The sequence below is a fragment of the Anolis sagrei genome, chromosome 4, assembly GCF_037176765.1.
Source record: "Anolis sagrei isolate rAnoSag1 chromosome 4, rAnoSag1.mat, whole genome shotgun sequence".
Taxonomy (NCBI): domain Eukaryota; kingdom Metazoa; phylum Chordata; class Lepidosauria; order Squamata; family Dactyloidae; genus Anolis; species Anolis sagrei.
The window spans coordinates 77,171,417-77,190,431 of record NC_090024.1 but is presented as its reverse complement, the minus strand read 5'-3'; the positions used below and the strand labels follow the sequence as shown (position 1 = coordinate 77,190,431).

Here is a 19,015-nt window from a genome sequence, read left to right as displayed (position 1 = left end):
TTCCTTTTGACTATCTAACTGTTTGCAAATGAATGCCAATTGAATATCCCTTCTCATACAGAGATTTCATTCTGATATTACCTTTGTGGTACAGGTAGGAGCACCATCACATGCCTCTGCACATGACAACAAACAGGATGGTTATTCTGGTAATCTGGGGGGGGGGGGGGTGGAGTGAGCCCCTGTTGCACTAGTTAACTTTATGGTGTTGGATTTTTTTTATGGAGGGGGAAACCAGTTGAGACTGCAATATTACAGCCCAAAATCCAACCATTTCAGTCCTGTAATATCATTCTGTTTTGTGTGTGTGTGTGTGCATGTGAAATGACTACAAAGCTTTGAGATCACAAGCATCACACAGCCAGGCAGTACCCCACTAGGGGTGTTACAGCCCTATACATAGAGATGTATACAGTTGTCTCTGCTTTGGTTGTACACCATCAATGTGTCATGCCTGAAATACTTTTTTTTTACACTTTTGGTTTTTACTGCCAGCTCTTTTCCATACAGATATTTCAGACTTTAGAGACACAGACCTCAGTGGCCAGAGAGTAGAATGGTTTGATCTACATGCTTAGAGTTCCTCGCTCAACAAAAGCTCCCTGCTCCATTCCTGAAAAAAATCTCAAGATGTGCAAATTTTGTGCATAATCAGTTAGAATTCTCTTTGTTATTGCTCTCCACACTCTCTATTTTTTTTGGCAGAAGAAAAGAAATTACAAGTGGGCTTGATGGAACGGTACATTCCAGTTTCTCATAATGCTTAGCAACCAGAACAGGCAGGAGCAGCCTTTGTGTATGGTGCCTCCATGTGTACATGTCTGAGTGAGAGTAAGACTTCTGTGTTCTTTAATTAATATGCCTCAGAAAGCATCTGGAAACCTGTTATGTTTTGTTTCAACAGTCAAAAGTCAGATATGTGCAAAGATTATATCAATGCAAATGTAACAGTGAGATCTGAACCTACAGGTACTGCATTTTCACTCTCCTTCTAAGAAGAAGAGGTGTGTTCTCCGTTTAAGCAAGCTCCCAGGAGGACTTTGCAGAAATAAATATATATCTCACTCTGATTAAATTATATAACTCAGGGTGGGGAAAGTAGTCTCTGGACCCACTTACACACATCCCCAAGCCCTCTGTCAGTCTCTGAACTCTGGGTTTTTTTTTTATAAAAAAAATCCAGTATATTAGAGGGGGAATACAGGAAGACTTGCCAAATATATCAAATCTCTATCTTTAGGAGGAATATATTTGCTATAGATCCTAAGTGTCCAAAACTACAACTGCATTGCATGTCAGGGAGCCATTCTGGGGTACAAACACACTGGCAACTGCCCTGCCCTACCTCCATTTTCAGGGCCTGCTCAAGGCATGTTAATGCATGAGGAGAACTTTCTATACTCTCTTCCCTATTCTCCAAACAGCTGAAGTGCATAATGAAATGGCAGCCTTTGCAATACTGGCTAGCAGTGAGCTATTTTGCAAGAATATAATAGGTCCATGTGGCACACACAGCTGTGTCCTCCAATACAGGAAGATCATCAGAGGGCTCAGAAGGAAGGGCCTTGTGGTTGCTGCTCCTCACCATCTGCCCACTGAGCTGGCTTACTCTTCCCTACCCACCTTGGGTTTTCCCTCTGTAATATGTTTTACAGAACCCGAGCAGCATTTAATGCATCAAGCAATGACAATGTCTATCTACGGTACGTAAAAGGAAGAAGTTCCTTCCAGTTCCCACAATAGATTAGTATTATATATTTCATTTTACCACCCTAGCATGGTTTTAGTTTTCTGCACCTGTTTATAAGAATGAGGTCTGAATGAAATCACATACCCGCCCTTTGCTTCAGGGTAGTGATGGTATACAGGCATTTGGATCAGGAAAACCAGAACAAACCAAACTACCAGTCTTCCTCTGCTCACCCAAAGAAAATCATGATAACCAAATCTAAGAAACTAGAGCTGATACCATCTATCCCAGGGATCCCCAAACTAAGGCCCGGGGGCCGGATGCGCCCCGCCAAGGTCATTTACCCAGCCCTCCCTCAGGGTCAACCTAAGACTGAAACGACTTGAAAGCACATAACAACAACAACAATCTTATCTCATCAGCCAAAAGCAGGCCCACATTTCCCACTGAAATACTAATAAGTTTATATTTGTTAACATTGTTCCTCATTTTAATTATTGTATTGTTTTAAGTGTTTATTACACTACAAATAAGATATGTGCAGCGTGCACAGGAATTCATGTTTTATTTTTCAAATTCTAATCCAGCCCTCCAACAGTTTGAGGGACTGTGACCTGACCCTCTGCTTAAAAAGTTTGTGGACCCCTGATCTATCCAATGCATTTTTTTTTGAATCAGTGCTCAAAATAACCCCAAGAACAAGCCTAAAGAATGTATTTTGTTAGGCTGTGTTATCATTTTTCAAAGTATAGCAATTAACTTGGCTTGTTGTTCCTATTAGAATTACCTCCTTCTATGTAAAAATTGGTTAAGAAAAAGAGAAAAGCATGGTTCAGGTGCTAAATTCTGCCTGCCCCCCCCCCCAAAAAAAATCAGCAGGAGGAGGAGGCCTACACTCTATACAATGGAACTTGACAACAGTGTATGGCAGAGATGAATTCTCTTGACTGGGATTTCATTTAACCTGTGGATTTTATTGAGATAGCTTTATATCCTGCCCCCATAATTTAAAATATGATGAGAGAACTGAAAGAAGAGCCTGTGAGTGAGGGAAACTTTAATAATGTGATTTGGGGAAGTGAATCTGAGTAGTAAAGCATGACTATCCCATACTTTGTAGAAGACCGTATCATTTAACTGATGGGAAGTTGATGTGCACATGGAGCTCTCTTTTGAATCTAAGAATGATAATGTTATTTGTGGATAAGTTGGGCCAGGAGGCCAAAAATGACAGTTGACCGTGGCATAAAATACATGGTGAGTGCATTCATTCCAGTGTCATGTTTAAATGAACATGTTTCGCAAGATTTTGTAGTACCTGGATACCTGCAAGGCTTGTTTAAGCAGAAAGCAAACTCTGACATGTAAACACACACACAATTATAACTGTTTGAATTATATGACCCTCAACAACCTTAAAGATACTGCAATTGGGGTATTTCACAGCCCTCAATAAAATTTGCCTCACTATTCACAAATTGAATTTTTCTCCATAAATATTGATGAAAGATGGATTCTCGGGGAATACATTTATCCAACTATTCTGTGGTTATCAACTGAAGAAGCTTCTAATCATTCACACAGCAAATATATTCATAAAAATTATAATCAGATGATCATTTTCTTTTCTTTTTTACAGTTTCATCTATATTAGAGGTATCTACAACTAGAAGTCTACATAGCAGAATGAAATCTAATTTAGCCACTGAGTTAACAAATAGAACTAATCATTTGTGCTAGTTTATTCAAAATATGTAAAGATTGCATTGCACCATATGAAAATAATGATATGCCTTTTAAAATTATGGGTTGGGTTGTCTCTTACTGAGTGATCTTGGACAAATCTTACGCTTATAGCCTGTTAACTTTTAAGCTACAGTACTTGCATTGACCTATGAATAAGTCAAACCAGTTTTTGGGACCAATTTTTTAAATTAAAAGCACAGTGGTACCCAACCTGTGGTCCACGGACCGCCAGTGGTCTGCAAGAACAAAGATATGGGCCGCAGTCTCACCATTACTACACCGTTGCCTCAAAACCACATGGCAATGAGAGTAATTGGTCTTGCAAAACCTGGTTAGAGTGCCAAGGCAACAGGGATGTCAGAAGGGGAGAGGCTGACTACTCACAAAAGATTAGTACTACCACATCAGCTCTAGATTATTAAATATGGTTTTCTGTGGGCGAGCAGATGAAAACTACTGGATTTCATATATTCTGTATCAGAAACTAGAGTTGATGTGATCCATCCAATGCAATTTTCTGAATCCACACTCCAAATAACCAAACCAAATCTAAAGTTGACCAAAAACTAATTCATAACCCTTTGGGTACTAACGTTGGAGAGTGATCCCTGGTCAAAGTGGTCCCTGGTCAAAAAAAGGTTGGGAACTACTGGTATATAAGGTATGTGTTGCTGTTCTGATTTTAAAGGAAACCAATCCTACGTAACACTTTGCACTGAACATTCCTGTTATGTTATGGAAATTAGCGAAGGCTGGGAGGACAGGGGGAAATCTATTGCAAAACCACTTTACTAGAATTCACCCGAGAAATTGCACAAATTTGTCATTTTGTTACTTCCTCTGGAGTGTAGCAAGAGGAAGAGGGGGAGAGGAAGCAAATGGGGCAACTGCAAATTGCAGTATACTTGTACTTTTATATATATATAACTTCCTCAAGGGAAAGTCTTCACTGCACATAATTTTAGAGCAATGCTGCCCATATCTACATTGGAAAATAATGTACAAAAATTATTTAGTAAATTAATACTAATTAGTTGAATGAAATGAAATTATAACTAATAACACCAGGCAACACACATTTTGGTGCCTCAAATGTTAGATCTGTTTCTAGGTGTATTTGACTTGCTGATTCTAAAAATGGCATCAGTTTTCCCCTGTCACTTCCAGTTCTTTAGATACAGAACATATACCACCTACCAGTTGCCATCTGCTTGCCATAGAAAATCATGATAACCATATCTACACCTGATGCAGTCTATCCAATGCAGTTTTCCGAATCAGCACCTCAAATAACCCCAGAAAAAAGCCTAAAAGCCAAGATGCTAAGGATTTTTTTTTGTTGGGCTGTGTTATTTCACTTCATTAGTTATATGTAGCTAATGTTTTAAAGAATTATACTTCCATTTTTAATAAACACAGTGGCAAGTGGAAGGCTTCTAAACCAACGCCCTTCCTTAAGCAATAATACCAATTGGTACTATAAAGGGGGAGAATTTTAAAGACATGCATCCAATTGAAAGTTAAGAGAAAAGTCACTCGATGAGAAAGCAAGTATGTGTCCTAAACTGTTTCTCATCTCTACTAGAGTGAATCTATAGAATTGGTGAGACTTTAGTGAGTGAACACTACACATGCAGATCAAACACCATGGCTGAACTTTTCCTGATCACAAAGAAAATCATGACGTGCCAATGAGTTTGTGATATTGGCAGGAAGGGCCAGTCAACACCACAGATGTGTGGCCCACATGGTCTCTTCCAACTCTATGATTCTATTAGTGACCATCAGTATGCTCACTAGGGCTGATGGGAAATAGAGTCCAGTAGCATTGGTAGGGCCACAATTTTCACAGTAGTCCCCAGCTTTTGGTTGCCCAGTTGTTTTGGACTTCAGTTCCCAGAATTCCTGATAGTTGGCCAAGCTGGGTGGGGCTTTTGGGAGTTGAAGTTCCAAACACCTAGACCAATGGTTCTCAGCCTGTGGGTCCCCAGATGTTTTGGCCTTCAACTCCCAGAAATACTAACAGCTGGTAAACTGGCTGGGATTTCTGGGAGTTGTAGGCCAAAACACCTGGGGACCCACAGGTTGAGAACCACTGACCTAGAGGGTCAAAAGTTGGGAACCACTGTACCAAATCAGTTTGTATCTGTAGTATGATGGCTGAAGATGAGGTTTTTGAAAGCAATGTCTCAGCACCCTCAGACCATTGTGAATAATTGGGAAAGCAAAATCACCAAAAGCTAGGCAGTTGTCTTGCCGTCATAAAAAAGCTAATAGCTTTAGGCATAATATCTAAGTAGTTAGTTAATAGATCATCTAGGGAAGAACAACTCCCTTTAACTTGGTGCTTTCTTGATGTGTTAGATCAAAATTCCTATCCTATAGTTCAGAAAGTTTGCTGTACTACAGAAATATGGACCCTTTATTCCTGGGGCAATTCTGGTTCTGGGAAACTTCTGGGCAACATTGTGAATTAAAGGAGGGAAACTATGTGGAGAGGTTCTCCAATATGACTGGGCATTCAGTTGAGAGCCTCACTGCAGGCTTTACATTATTTCTGTGATGGAAACAAGGAATACATCATTCTTCCACATCTCATTCCTCCACATCACTAAGACCACAAGTAATATTTGTTTGATTTTGTCTGCTGTATATGATGTGTTTTAATCGCTTAGGATATTGTTGTGATAACCTGTATTGTGTAAACTGCATTGAGTCGCCTAATTAGGCTGAAAAATGCGGTATAGAAATAAAGCAAATAAATAAATAAATAATAAATAAATATATTAATGAGAATGAAGGTTTACATATGGTGTCTATGCAAAGCCTCTCTCAAGGTTGAGCCTCTGGTTTAATGACTGCCTTTAAAGGTAAGGTTATATAAAGGCATCTTCACTCTGTAGGAAAGTTAAGGAAGATAATTGTTGAAAGAGGTTCTCATATCCATAGTGGGAGAGACATACTGTTTCACCTTTCCAATAGCTTTGGATTTTTCTCAAATGGTCAGCATTCAGAAAGAATACAAAAAAAACTGTTAGGAAAAGTACATGCTACAGAAAATCTCTGTTGCCTTGGTGATGAACAGCAAGGCATTTTCTTTTCTTTACATTGGAGTTCATGTTGTTCTATATTCCTTCAGGTTCCCTGGGTGTAGAAAGGGTTCGTCAGAGTGGTGATAAGCTGTAAAAGCTTTAAGGAGAATTTGCGCTCAGACTCCCAACAAGTAAAATAATTTGCAGACCAGTTAACTGCCGAATCAGTTCCAAAGAACACATGAAACACTCCAGGCAGTGCTTTCGTAGGAATGGTAGATGATGTGGATAAAAGAAATCCAGAAACTTGAAAGCATATATATTGAAAAATAATAAACACTTATCACAAAATGAGAAGTGTATATGTTTGTTTTAAAGTCCTGTGATACATTATTCATGTTCATGGAAAACAAAGAATTTAAGGGAGAAGTGAATTAAAGAGAGTTAATGGCATCACGGTCAGGAGGAGAGGTGTGGGACCAGGTAATGATGTTGTCCTAATAATGAAGTACCTCTGTCTGAATGAATGGGTTTATAAGGATGCTAATGCAGAAGCCATCTGTTATGAATAACTCTGGCATTCTGCAGTTATGGATTTATTATCTAAAGAAACGGGATCCCTACAATAATTCTTATCACTGGTGGGTGAGGGTTGGAAATGTTATCTTCCTTGCATCCCTATCAACCTGATGAGACTACTGAGCTGGAGAAAGGATCAGGCTAGGAGACATTCCCTCATTACACAAGTATAACCATGTAACTGATGTAGAATACAAAAAAGACAAAACGTTTAACATGTTCTGCAAACCCCATCTAAATACTCTCTAGCTTGGATCTTTTCAAGATTTATAATATCATTACAGATTCTATACAAGTTCAAATATTTTCAAGTTAAAGAAATCTTCATTTACTTACATTATCCATATATGTATATAGCTCACCACCCTAAACCCAATTTCCTAGAAATAAATCCTACTGTACTTAAAGAAACATACATAGAATCATAGCATTGGAAGAGACCTCATAGGTCACCCAGTTCAACCCCCTGCCAAGAAGCAGGAAAATTGCATTCAAAGCAGCCCCGACAGATGACCATCCAGCCTCTGCTTAAAAGCCTCCAAAGAAGGAGCCTTCACTACACTCCGGGGCAGAGAGTTCCATTGCTGAACAACTCTCAAAGTTAGGAAGTTCTTCCTCATGTTCAGGTGGAATCTCCTTTTCCTGTAGCTTGGAGACATTTTTTCGCATCCTAGTCTCCAGGGTAGCAGAAAACAAACTTGCTCCCTCCTCCCTATGACTTCCCCTGACATATTTATACATGGCTATCATATCTCCTCTCAACCTTCTCTTCTGCAGACTAAATATGCCCAACTCTTTAATCTTCTCCTCAAAGGGCTTGTTCTCCAGATACCCTTGATAATTTTTCTCACCCTGCCTTGGACACATTCCAGCTTGTCAACATTTCCCTTGAATTGTGGTGCCCAGAATTGGCCAAGACAGAATAGAGGGATAGCATGGCTTCCCTGGATCTAGACACTATACTCCTATACATTTAATTATTCGTGTATAGGACTGCAAAGTTACGCTGTAGTGCTACACACTGATCCTGGAGTGATTAGTTTCGGCTAAGAAGTCTTTCCAGTTTCGCTACCTTACTAGTCTGAAACTAATATTGGCACAGGTTGATTCTGAGGAAAAATTGCATGGTTATGGTGTGCTAATGTAACATCTTACTTCCCTCAAAGTGATCTACCAGTGGCTTCCCACAATTGCCATTCCCTCAAAAATAAAAAATGGGATAGACAGATAACAAATGTAGTCTGGGACAGAAGTAGTTTGCCTCAGAGAAAGTTAGGCCCTATAACACTAGATGTGAACCTCAGATCTTCCAGATGGGCTTTCTCTCAAAATACCAGACAAGATGACAATCTATTATACAAATCCTACTTTAAAACATATAGAAGGGCAAAGGTTCCTTTATTCTTATAACTACAAAAAAGGTTGTTTGCCTACCAGTAAGATTATGCAGTTTTGGGAAATCCTAGCTGTTTTGGGGAATCCTGGCAATCTGGATGTTTTGTACTACAAATCCCACCAGCCATATTCAACATACTCAGAGAAAAGGGACAGTGGGAGCTGTTGTGTAAAACATCTGAAGGATCAAAGATTGGGAAAGCTGAAGAACACTCTCAAAAGGTTTCTGACAATACCAGAATGAGTGTGAGAAGAACACACAATAAAAGGCAGAAGAAATACACAGGGAAACAGTGGTTTTCCATTCAGTAATGAAACTGTGAACGTTTTTAAAGAAGTTCTCGTGTTATAATTAAAAACTGCCGGAGTCACCAGGGGCTAGATAAAGTGGCTTTGAAAGCGGGCAATAAGCTGTTTGCTGTTAATTGATCATCCTGCCTCTTGAGGATCAGAAAAGACAGGCGAACATTACTGGGTCATGTTTTATGTCTCATGAAACCTTAAGGGAGGAAGTTTTATACATATTTATACATTATGCATGATGCCACGGCCACTTGCAAGAAGGGCTTATTTATTATTTCCAGAACCCCTTTGACAGTTTCTCTTTTAATATAGAAACATTAAGATGGGATTTTAAGGAAATGTTTTTTTAAAGACGTCATCTGTACATTTTCTCAAAACATTATGAAATGTTAATGATCCTCGTATACAACAATATATCTTGATCTTTTAATCCAGTTCTCAAATGTTGCATTTCAATTGCCTTCATACTCCTTTTTAAACAGAAATACTTCTAGTGTACTATCCTTGTGACAGTATTATATTAGACTCTTTGTTATCCAAGAATGTGGATTCATAATATACTGAGGATTCCAAGAATGAATGTGTAACACAGAGGAGGAAAATGCATCTTATGAATTTTTAAACCATACCCATTCAAACTCAATGCAATTACAATCCTGGAGGGAGCTCCTCTACAGAAGATGAAGCAGAACATGGCTGCATGACCCAATAAGCAAATCAGCTCCAGGCAGTAAATTACCTGTGGGAGTTAGGGGCAAGACCTAGAGATCTCTGGATTTCCCAACTCAGGGGAACCTACAGCTGTCTAAGGTCCGGCATCTAGAAGATGCAAACATTTCCTTGTATGAAAGGCTTTTGAGTCATCATGTTAATAAACACATTTTTGGGGGAAATGTTATGTGGCTAGGAATATTCATTGTTTACTAGTTACCTGCAGACAAATATTCCACTGGTTATTCCAAATCAAGAATGGGATTGTCAGTATCCCACAACCCTGCAGCATTTCTTCTCTATGTCCATCTTGTATCCCAGGTCTCTTTTTCTTCTTGAATATTTGTCTGAGGTCTCCATTTGCAGTCATTCTCAAACACACCCTTCCCGCCCTTTCCTTTTGGCCCCTCTTCTCCTACAACAGTCTGTCTCAACCTGGGGGTCAGGACCCCTGGGGGGGGGTCATGAAGGGGTTTCAGAGGGGTTGCCAAAGACCATCAGAAAACATATATTTCTGGTGGTCTAGGAACCCCTTTGGCAAAGAAGGCTCCCTGCCTGTCCTTCTCTTTCTTTTTGGAAACAGATGGCAAATCCTACCACCAAAAGCCATCCTCCACTGTGATTAACCACCCTTTCAGCAAAGGGGAGGGTGGTTTCTGGGACTCCAAGCAGGGGAAGGGAGAACAGGCATGCTCGGTGCATGACAACATGGTGAGCATGTACCGGTGAGGGAGAGCATGCGAACCTGGAGGGAGGCTCACACCAGCGAGTCCCTTCAAGGCATGGGGGTTCTGTGTGGGAAGTTTGGCCAAATTCTATTGTTGGTGGGATTCAGAATGCTCTTTGGTTGTAGTTTAACTATAAATCCCTGCAACGGCAACTCCCAAACGACAAAATCAATTCACCCCCAACCCCACCAGTATTCAAATTTGGGCATAATGGGTATTTGTACCAAATTTGGTCCAGTGAATGAACATACTTCCTGCATATAAGATATTTCCATTACAATTTATAATAGTAGCAAAAATACAGTTACGAAGTAGCAACAAAAATAATTTTATGGTTGGGGGTCACAACAACATGAGGAACTGTATTAAGTTCTGAGTCCCCTTTGGGGTGAGAAGGGTGGCATATAAATGTCATAAATAAATAAATAAATAAATAAATAAATAAATAAATAAATATTAAGGGGTCACAGCATTAGAAAGGTTGAGAAACACTGTCCTACAACCTTATTGCCTTCTCCTCTCTCCTCCTCTCCCATCACTCTAATCAAACAACTCAAACAATGATTTTTATGATTGACAGGCAAGTCATACTTTCAGCTTCAGAAGAAGGCAAAGGCAAACCCCTCTGAACATATGTTGCCTAGAAAATCTTGTAGGTTTGCATTCAGGTTGCCATATGCTGGAAACAACTTGAAGGCACACAATAAAAACAACTAAGCCAGTGGCAATCAGAGGCAGGCAGGCTATAGCACAAATCACTGCTAGAAATTTTTGTCTCCAGAACAACAACAAAATCCTTTTCAACACTACAGTTTTTTTAAAAAAAATTATAAAGCATTTCATGATATATATGCATTCCTTTTGAGATTGCTACAGAAGTGACTTGGAAAACTGCTTGATGTAAAATATCTAGAATATGCCAGAATGCATGGGAAATCGTGTGTCATCTTCACAGAAACAGTTGAAAATTAGGTCATGAAGCATAAGAGCATCCAGATAAGTTACTCAACTGGAAAACTGAAAGAATGGGAACAATGAAGACCCTAAAGGCAAGTATAGGTCTTGTGTTAGGTAGCATAGGCACTGCAATTACTGTGATAAATTAAGATCTAATATTAACACATTTTGATACTTTAATGGAGATGTAATAATGTGTTGTTGTTTTGTACTTTCAAGTCATTTCCAAACCTACAGCACAGTTGTCTTGATCAAATTTGTTCAGAGAGATATTTTTCTGTCTTTCTTTAAGGCTGAGAGAATGTGACTTCCCAAGGTCAGATCACAGGTTTCCAAAGATGAATGGGGATTAGAATCCTGGTCTCCAGATGCATAGTCTGATGCTCAAACCACTGCACCACAATGGCTCTCAGTCTAATATTAGTGACTCAAATTCATTAAGGCTTTTAACGGTCAACCTCTAGATATTCAGAATTTTTAAACCACTATTCTTTTTCATTGAAAATAGGTCAAGTATGCCAGAAGGTGACTGTTAGCCACATAAAAACCACAAAATCTCCCAGCCAAAGCAGAATCTCCTAACAAGCAACATTGGAAAACAGATTGAAATAGACGTGGGTTTGTAAAAAATGGATTTCCAGCATTACTACTAACCCTGAAGATGTTTAAATTGTGTGACAAACAATGTCAAGAGATCAGACTTTAGTTAAGAAATTAAAAGAAGACTGATATTGAGAGGGAAGCTGTAAAGAAGATATATCATTGAATATCAACATTGAGATTGTCCATGTCATAATAATTCTGATTTCTGTGCATGGTTGTGAAAGATGAAAAGTGAAGGAAAGGGAAAGCATCAAATGTGATAATTGAAAAGAGTTCTACAAAACCCAAGTGAAGATGGTGAATTGCATGTGAGAGCAAATCAAGTTTGAAACAAAATGAGTAAACTGAGGCTTCTTTCTCTGGGCATATAAAATTGCATGCATCATTGGAAAAGTTTGTAAAGTTGAAGGGAAAGATTAAGGTTACAGCAGAGAAAGAAAACTACATTTCAAAAGGATATAGCCAATCAAGGAAGGCATGGCTATGTGCTTTTAATAGCTTGTCTTTTAGAAGTCTCTTCTTCATAGCATCCCTATAAGTCAAAGCTTACTTGATGGCATGTAACAATAAAACTGTCCCTACAATGATTTCACTGTGTTGGAATATGATGCTGATAAAGAGAACACTAAGAAAAGATTTTAAAATATAACTTCTAACAAGAAGTAATCATTACCTTCAATTTCTTTAGCTCCTTCATCAGATTAGCACGGTTTCCGATTTTGAAAGGTTCTTATTTAAACCAGAAATAGGTACACTTGTTAATGGGCAATATACTGTAATTCTGAGTATGTGACTGGAAACAAATCCTCCATGCTTAGCTGTATTAGCAGTTATTTTTGTCTGCTAGTTCGCATATTTCTAACTGCCCTGCATATATTTCAACTTCACAGCTGAGAGAGAAAAAGGCATCACCAGCTGCTCAAAAGGAAGTAGAACTGAGTTGTTAGTATAATCTGAATTCTTATGGATTAAGCATACACAATTAACGAGAATAAAGATGTAGAGCAAAATCCTAACTGGCCAAAATGTTTAAAGGTCAGCAGAACCAACATGAGATCCACTGAAGCTTCTCTGGATCAAATTTCCATTCCCCAGACAAGGGGATGTTGAAAAATATTTATATCAATGCTCATTTTGACCCAAATGTGTGGTTTCATTGAGGCTGTGTTCCTGGGACAAAGTAGGTTTGGATCAATATAATTTTACTCTTCCGTTACCCTAGCCTTTTCTCTTTTTGGCTTTTTTGCCGGAAGATCTTAGCTGACCCCTAATACTTTGCAGGGATAAAGGTAAAGGCAATGGTTTCCCCTTGCTTGACATTAAGCTTAGTCATGTCCAACTCTGGGGGGGGGGGGGGTAGTGCTCATTTCTAAGTCGAAGAGCTGGCATTGTCCATAGACACCTCCTAGGTCATGTGGCCAGCATGACTGCATGGAGAGCGTTACCTTCCTGCTGGAGAGGTACTTATTTATCTACTAACATTTGCATGTTTTTGAAGTGCTAGCTTGGCAGAAGCTGGGGCTAACAGTGGGAGCTCACCCCACTCCCCAGATTTGAACCGCTGACCTTTTGGTCAGCAAGTTCAGAAGTTCAGCAGTTTACCCACTGCACCTCCAGGGGCTCTAACAGGGATGGTCTGAACAATATATTATTGCTGGGGAATTCTAGTGCCCTATCCCACCCCTGGTTCAGTAAAACCAGGAAAGGTTGAAGCTAGTATTAACAGAAGTCTCTACTAGTTAAAAACTCTCAGCACTTTGCAAGAAACGGGAGTATTTGGAGCTTTCAATCAGTCAGGACTGGGGAATCAGCTCTGATTTGGTTAATAATTCTCAGCCCTTTGCAAGAAACTCTGGAGATCCAGGGCTTTGGAGCAGACTGGACAGCAGAACTGGGTAAGATTCAGTCCAACCCACTGTCCAGATGGAACCACCATCACCTTTTTGGATCTATTGTGCCTGTGTCCCTAGTGCCACCCTCTTTCTTGCTGGTCATGTGATAGTTCCATTCTGAGCTAGGCACAGTTGCCTGCAATAGCCATAACATGGAGGAGGGGAAAAGCCCAACAGAGCAAATATGGTCCCAAGAGTGGGGACTCATCTTACTCTGGAAAAGTCAATTATTGGGGAAGGGGAGACATCACACATCCTTTCTGCATCTTCTACCCATTTCCCCTATCTTTCTTCCAGCAAGAGTTGGGTAACAGCTGACTCCTAAAAACGGAGTCTTCTTTCTGTTTTTGCACACAGGCAAGACAAAGTCCCACCAATGGCCCCGAGAAGTAGCCGGACATCATGGGATGGTCTCAGTGGGATTCTGTTTTGCAAGCATATGAAGGGGAAAACGTACTTGGGATAAGGTCCTGATCACATGTGGCCAGTAAAGCATAACAGTGCCAGAATAATAGCGATTTCAACTGGGACTCTTCTGTTACTGTTGACCTGAAAATGATTTTAAAAGCCTTTATTTTTATAAATAGAAAACAGCTGGTAATGGCCTGCTTCTTCTGCTATTCTATGATTTCCTGTGCAAAAGTTCAATTGTGTTTTTTTCTGCTGATTTTGGTTGGTTGGGTATCATCAGTGGGTTGTGTGCTTTGGGTTGGGAAGTGTGATCAGGAGAGACTCACGGCCCTTCTCCACAGCCACATAACCCAGAATATCAAGGCAGAAAATCCCATAATATCTGCTTTGAACTGGGATACCTGAGTCCACACTGCCATATATTCCAGTTTAAAGCAGAAAATGTGGGATTTTTTTCAGCTGTGTGGAAGGGGCCTCAGTCCCTTTCCAGAATCTCTGCCACTTTGTCACTGCATTGCTACCACAGCAGTGTTTTAATTTCTCATTCTCTGTGCATGTGTCATTCTCTCTGAAGCCTTGCCTCAGACTTAAAAACAAAAGACAGACCATTTCTTTAAGGGACACTAGCAAATAATTTAGCCCAAAAACGTAACAGTATTGTCTGTTGTTCCCTTCTCCCATCTACATTTTAAATCAAATTGCCATTCAAACCTTGATTTCTAACAAACATTTTGGGTTTGCATTGATCAGTTATGTCAGTGATCATTGTCTTTTAAATTCCATTCCACATTGCTAAAAGCAAGAAACACACATCAATAGATCTGAAAATGAAAATGCTTTGATAATTACAATACAAAATGGATAGTGCCAGTCTCTTTTCCATTGGACTGGCAAAAGAGACAACATGCTGTTCTCTCTCTCAATCTCTCTCACCAACAAACAAACACACACAGAACAAGTGGCTCCCCAGGCAAGGCTTTAAGTCCAAGCTTTGCATCTCAAAATGGCTAGTGAGATCATGAAATAAAGAGGATGGCTGGAAGGCGTTTTCGAAGGCTACACCTCCCAAGCACAGTGTGGATGCATGGGCATCAAATAAGGAAAAGGCGTAATGATAATCTCTTTGAAGAGGTGGTGGACAGTTACAATGTGGGGTAACGCTGTAAGGGCAAATTGACACTTTAATCCTGCAATAGTTGTGGAGGTGCACAAAGAGAGCAATAGCATTTTTGCAGAAAATGAAATTGTTGTGGGATAGGATCCTTGTGAATAGTCTTGTAAGTCAGTGGTTCTCAACCTGTGGGTCCCCAAATATTTTGGCCTACAACTCCCAGAAATCCAAGCTAGTTTACCAGCTGTTAGGATTTCTGGGAGTTGAAGGCCAAAATATCTAGGGACGCACAGGTTGAGAACCACTGTCTAAGTGGTAATGATTTGGTTTCATAAGGCCCATAGCAGGTTCAAAGCCAAAGTGAGATCACAGCTGGAGAACACAACTTGCAACATACCTTCAGTCACTACAATGTTCCCTGAGCTTTGTGTTGTCGTTCTATGAAAATGTTATTATGAAGTGTGGCAAAGACAATACACAACAGAATGATAAAAGATATCTCTCCTTCATCCATCATTTTACAATTCACTGGAAAGTGGTAAAAGACTTTAATTCTGAAATTGCAGGAACATGATCATGATCTCATGCCAGCCAAGCTGCACTGAAACTGCCATAGTTTTTGAGAAGTATATTGAAAATAAAAGCATCGAGGCATTAACAGTCAACCTATTATTTATTTACGACATTCATATGCCACCCTTCTCACTCCGAAGGGGACTAAGAGTGGCTTACAAGTCATATGTACATACAACATACTACATTATTAGCATAGTGCTTTTCAAATGTTTGTGCTACAATACCCATACACCCCAGCCAACATGGTCAGCAGTTAGGAGATTATAGTCCAAAACCTCTGCAGCATACAAGGTTGCTTAATCCTGAAGTAGGGCTTCCTATTGTGAATATAACTGGAAGGGCAATGGCTTTAATAACATTCATTGCAATGGGAGACAATGAATGTAACTAACTTTCCCATATTGTGCAACTTTAACAATAATTCCTGAGCATAGTAGCTATCTCACAGGACTTATATCCCAGGAACTGATTCCAGGTTTTTTTGTTTATCCCAGATTATCTGGCAGTGTGGACTCATATAATCCAGTTTAAAGCAGAAAACCTGTGATCAGATCCTGGGATATAGGGCCTGTCTGAAGGCCCTAGTCTTTTGTAGCAAAAACATCCAAGTATCTTGTGCCACCTTAAAGATTGACAAAGTTTATTTATTTGACATAAGCTTTAATGGACTGCAACCCTCTTAATTGCCTCAATTAAACTACAATTCATTGGTTTGGGCTGAAAACTTGTCATGGAGTCCCCTTGCTGCCCTTTGAAATGGGTTCTATATTCTTTTTTATATTCATTAGGGAAAGTACTATATTAGCCTGTGTTGCTTCTCTGAAGCCTCTCTTTGAGAAACATGTAATGATGCCCCAGCATATAAAGGCAAAAAAGAACAAATTTGTAAGGTATTATTTACCTTCACAGAATACATCCTCAGCTTCATCAAGCATTTCTGGATCTTCTTCCTCCAGATGCATCATCATTGCCACAAGTCTAAGCAACTGAACTGAAGTTACTGAACTAAAGCAGCTTTCAATGCTACTTCCTTCCTAAAGGTTTTGGTGTCAGGGGCGGCAACTTTGAGATCTGTACAACTAAAACAGTCTCTTTTACATAAACATGGCATTTCTCTTTTTCTTGTCTCCGCCCTTCAGCTTAGCTGCTGAAGTTTGAAGTAACACATTTTTACTGTGCCAAACAAAACTGGATAGGGAGAGGCTAAGCAGTTCAGCCTCAAAATGCACACTGCATTTAGTTCACAGAATTAATCCATTTTTAAATGCCTCTAAAGAAAAGGGCTCAGTCACACAATTAATGCATTGTCTGAATAGAGGAAAGTGTAGTTATGTTAATTCTGTATGGATTAAGAGTTTGACATTCCACTTGAAGTTTGGTCTTTTCAGTTTTGTGAAGTTCAAAATCTTACATATATGCACGCACACAAACACACAAAGTGATCTATTGTATTACCTCATGTAATACAATGGGTGGTACAATGGGTTGAACTCTTGTGCCAGCAGGAATGCTGACCAAAAGGTTGGTGGTTTGAATCTGGGGAGTGGGGTGAGCTCCTGTCTGCCAGCTCCAGCTTCTCATGCGGGGACATGAGAGAAGCCTCCCACAGGATGGTCAAATATCCGGGTGTCCTCTGGGTAATGTCCTTGCAGACGGCCAATTCTCTCACACCAGAAGTGACTTGCAGTTTCTCAAGTCGCTCCTGACATGAAAAAAAAGTAAAGCCATACTGTGTGTTAAACATTTCCTGCATGGTTCATGGGAGAGGCCAGTAAGAAATGGTTGTTGTTATTGTTATTGCAATAACATATAAGCCACAAAATAATTGCATTTACCAACTTTGACGTATCTCCAATAAAACAATCTATCTGTGCAATTATCATATATAAAAATATGTATGTGGGCTTCAAGATATTGCTTCGATAGAAATGCGCTGTACCAGGCATGTAGCCGGGGGGGGGGGGGCTTGGGGGGCTTCATCCCCCCCCCTGAAATTCTCATGGTGGATCGCTAAAAGGTCTTATTGGTGCATTATTTAAACTGTTATGTTTATTCATATCATGATCTGATCACCCTACTCAATATATCCCATATGCATGGGGGTATTGGGGTAACGATACAAAAGGTTTGCTAGGGTAGACCCTCTTTCACTCGGTCTCAGCCCCCCCCCCCCCCGGAATCGAAATCCTGGCTACGGGCCTGCGCTGTCCCTTTTAGTTCCCTAGTACACTGCCTGATTATCTGCTTTGAACTGGATGATATGGCAATGTAAAAGGGGTCTTTTAGAATAAAAAATGGAAACTCCAGAGATTTGGAAATTATTTAGTATAATGTTCTGCAATAACATCCAGGAATAGCAATGTCAAACTGTCTATGTAATCTAAATGCTACCTCACCCCCCTAGCTTTTTGACCTAAAGTGAAATATTCCCTGTCAGGAGCTCAAAATAAGGTGAACAGCCCTTTTCTTAATGTTTCTTAATGTTTGTCTTCTCGCTGAGTTACATCATACTCTCCAATGGTTCAGGGACAGTCTCTATTAATCTTCTGCCATCCCACTTTTTCAATTGCCTTCAAAAAGTCCCAGTTTCTCTCTCCTCCTTTTTTCCTCTGCTGACTTTAGCAGATGTAAACTGAGTTCAAAATACAAAAGTAGCTTGCACTCAGTCACCTACACTGCTACAGAATCCAGTTCAAATCAGATAATCTGGATTTTATATGGCAGTGCAGAAGGGTCCTCAACTGACTCAGCCAGAGGAAGGGAGTAAAGAGTGTGATCTTGTTGTTTCCAATACGATTGGAGAGCAAACTGCTGCAGCATCTCTTGGCTTATTTTTTCTTCCTATTAATAACTCTTGCCAACTTGCCATACTCTGATGTCACTTGGACAAATGTTTCCTGGTTTTCATCTGGAAAATGCTGGAGGTTAAGGAGATATATTAATGTTTTGTGTACATATTGCAACATGGCTCAATTTACATTATTTTGAATTCTTTATTTTACAACCCTCCTGGCAGCATTGCCCAAAGGCAGTATATAAACTATAAGGTTACAACTTCTAATTCTCATTTTAGTTACTAGCATTTCATAAAACATGGTTTGCAATTCCCAACATTACCAAAATAAAATGTATGTGCAGAAGCAAGCCCCCATATGTATAATGAGACTTAGGGTGCCTCTCAACCAGGCTTTGGCAAACTAAGGCTTGGGGGCCGGATGCAGCACCCTGGGCCCTTATCTCAGGCCCTCCTTATTTTCCCTGTCCTCTTGATATAATGACAC

At 39.8% G+C, this 19,015-nt stretch overlaps 1 protein-coding gene across 3 annotated transcripts in view; it reads right to left on the bottom strand.

Annotated features, from left to right (window-relative positions):
• RIPOR2 (RHO family interacting cell polarization regulator 2) overlaps positions 1 to 19,015 on the bottom strand; it is a 146,893-nt gene that overhangs the window by 84,727 nt on the left and 43,151 nt on the right. The window contains exon 1 of one of the 3 annotated variants that reach the window (XM_067467487.1): positions 16,636 to 16,744. The exons of the other annotated variants lie outside the window; for them this stretch is intronic. Within the exon in view, the coding sequence (XP_067323588.1) occupies positions 16,636 to 16,702 (67 nt within the window). The 5' untranslated portion in view covers positions 16,703 to 16,744. Of the gene's footprint in view, positions 1 to 16,635; positions 16,745 to 19,015 lie in introns of those variants that run through there. 3 annotated transcript variants of the gene reach the window in all.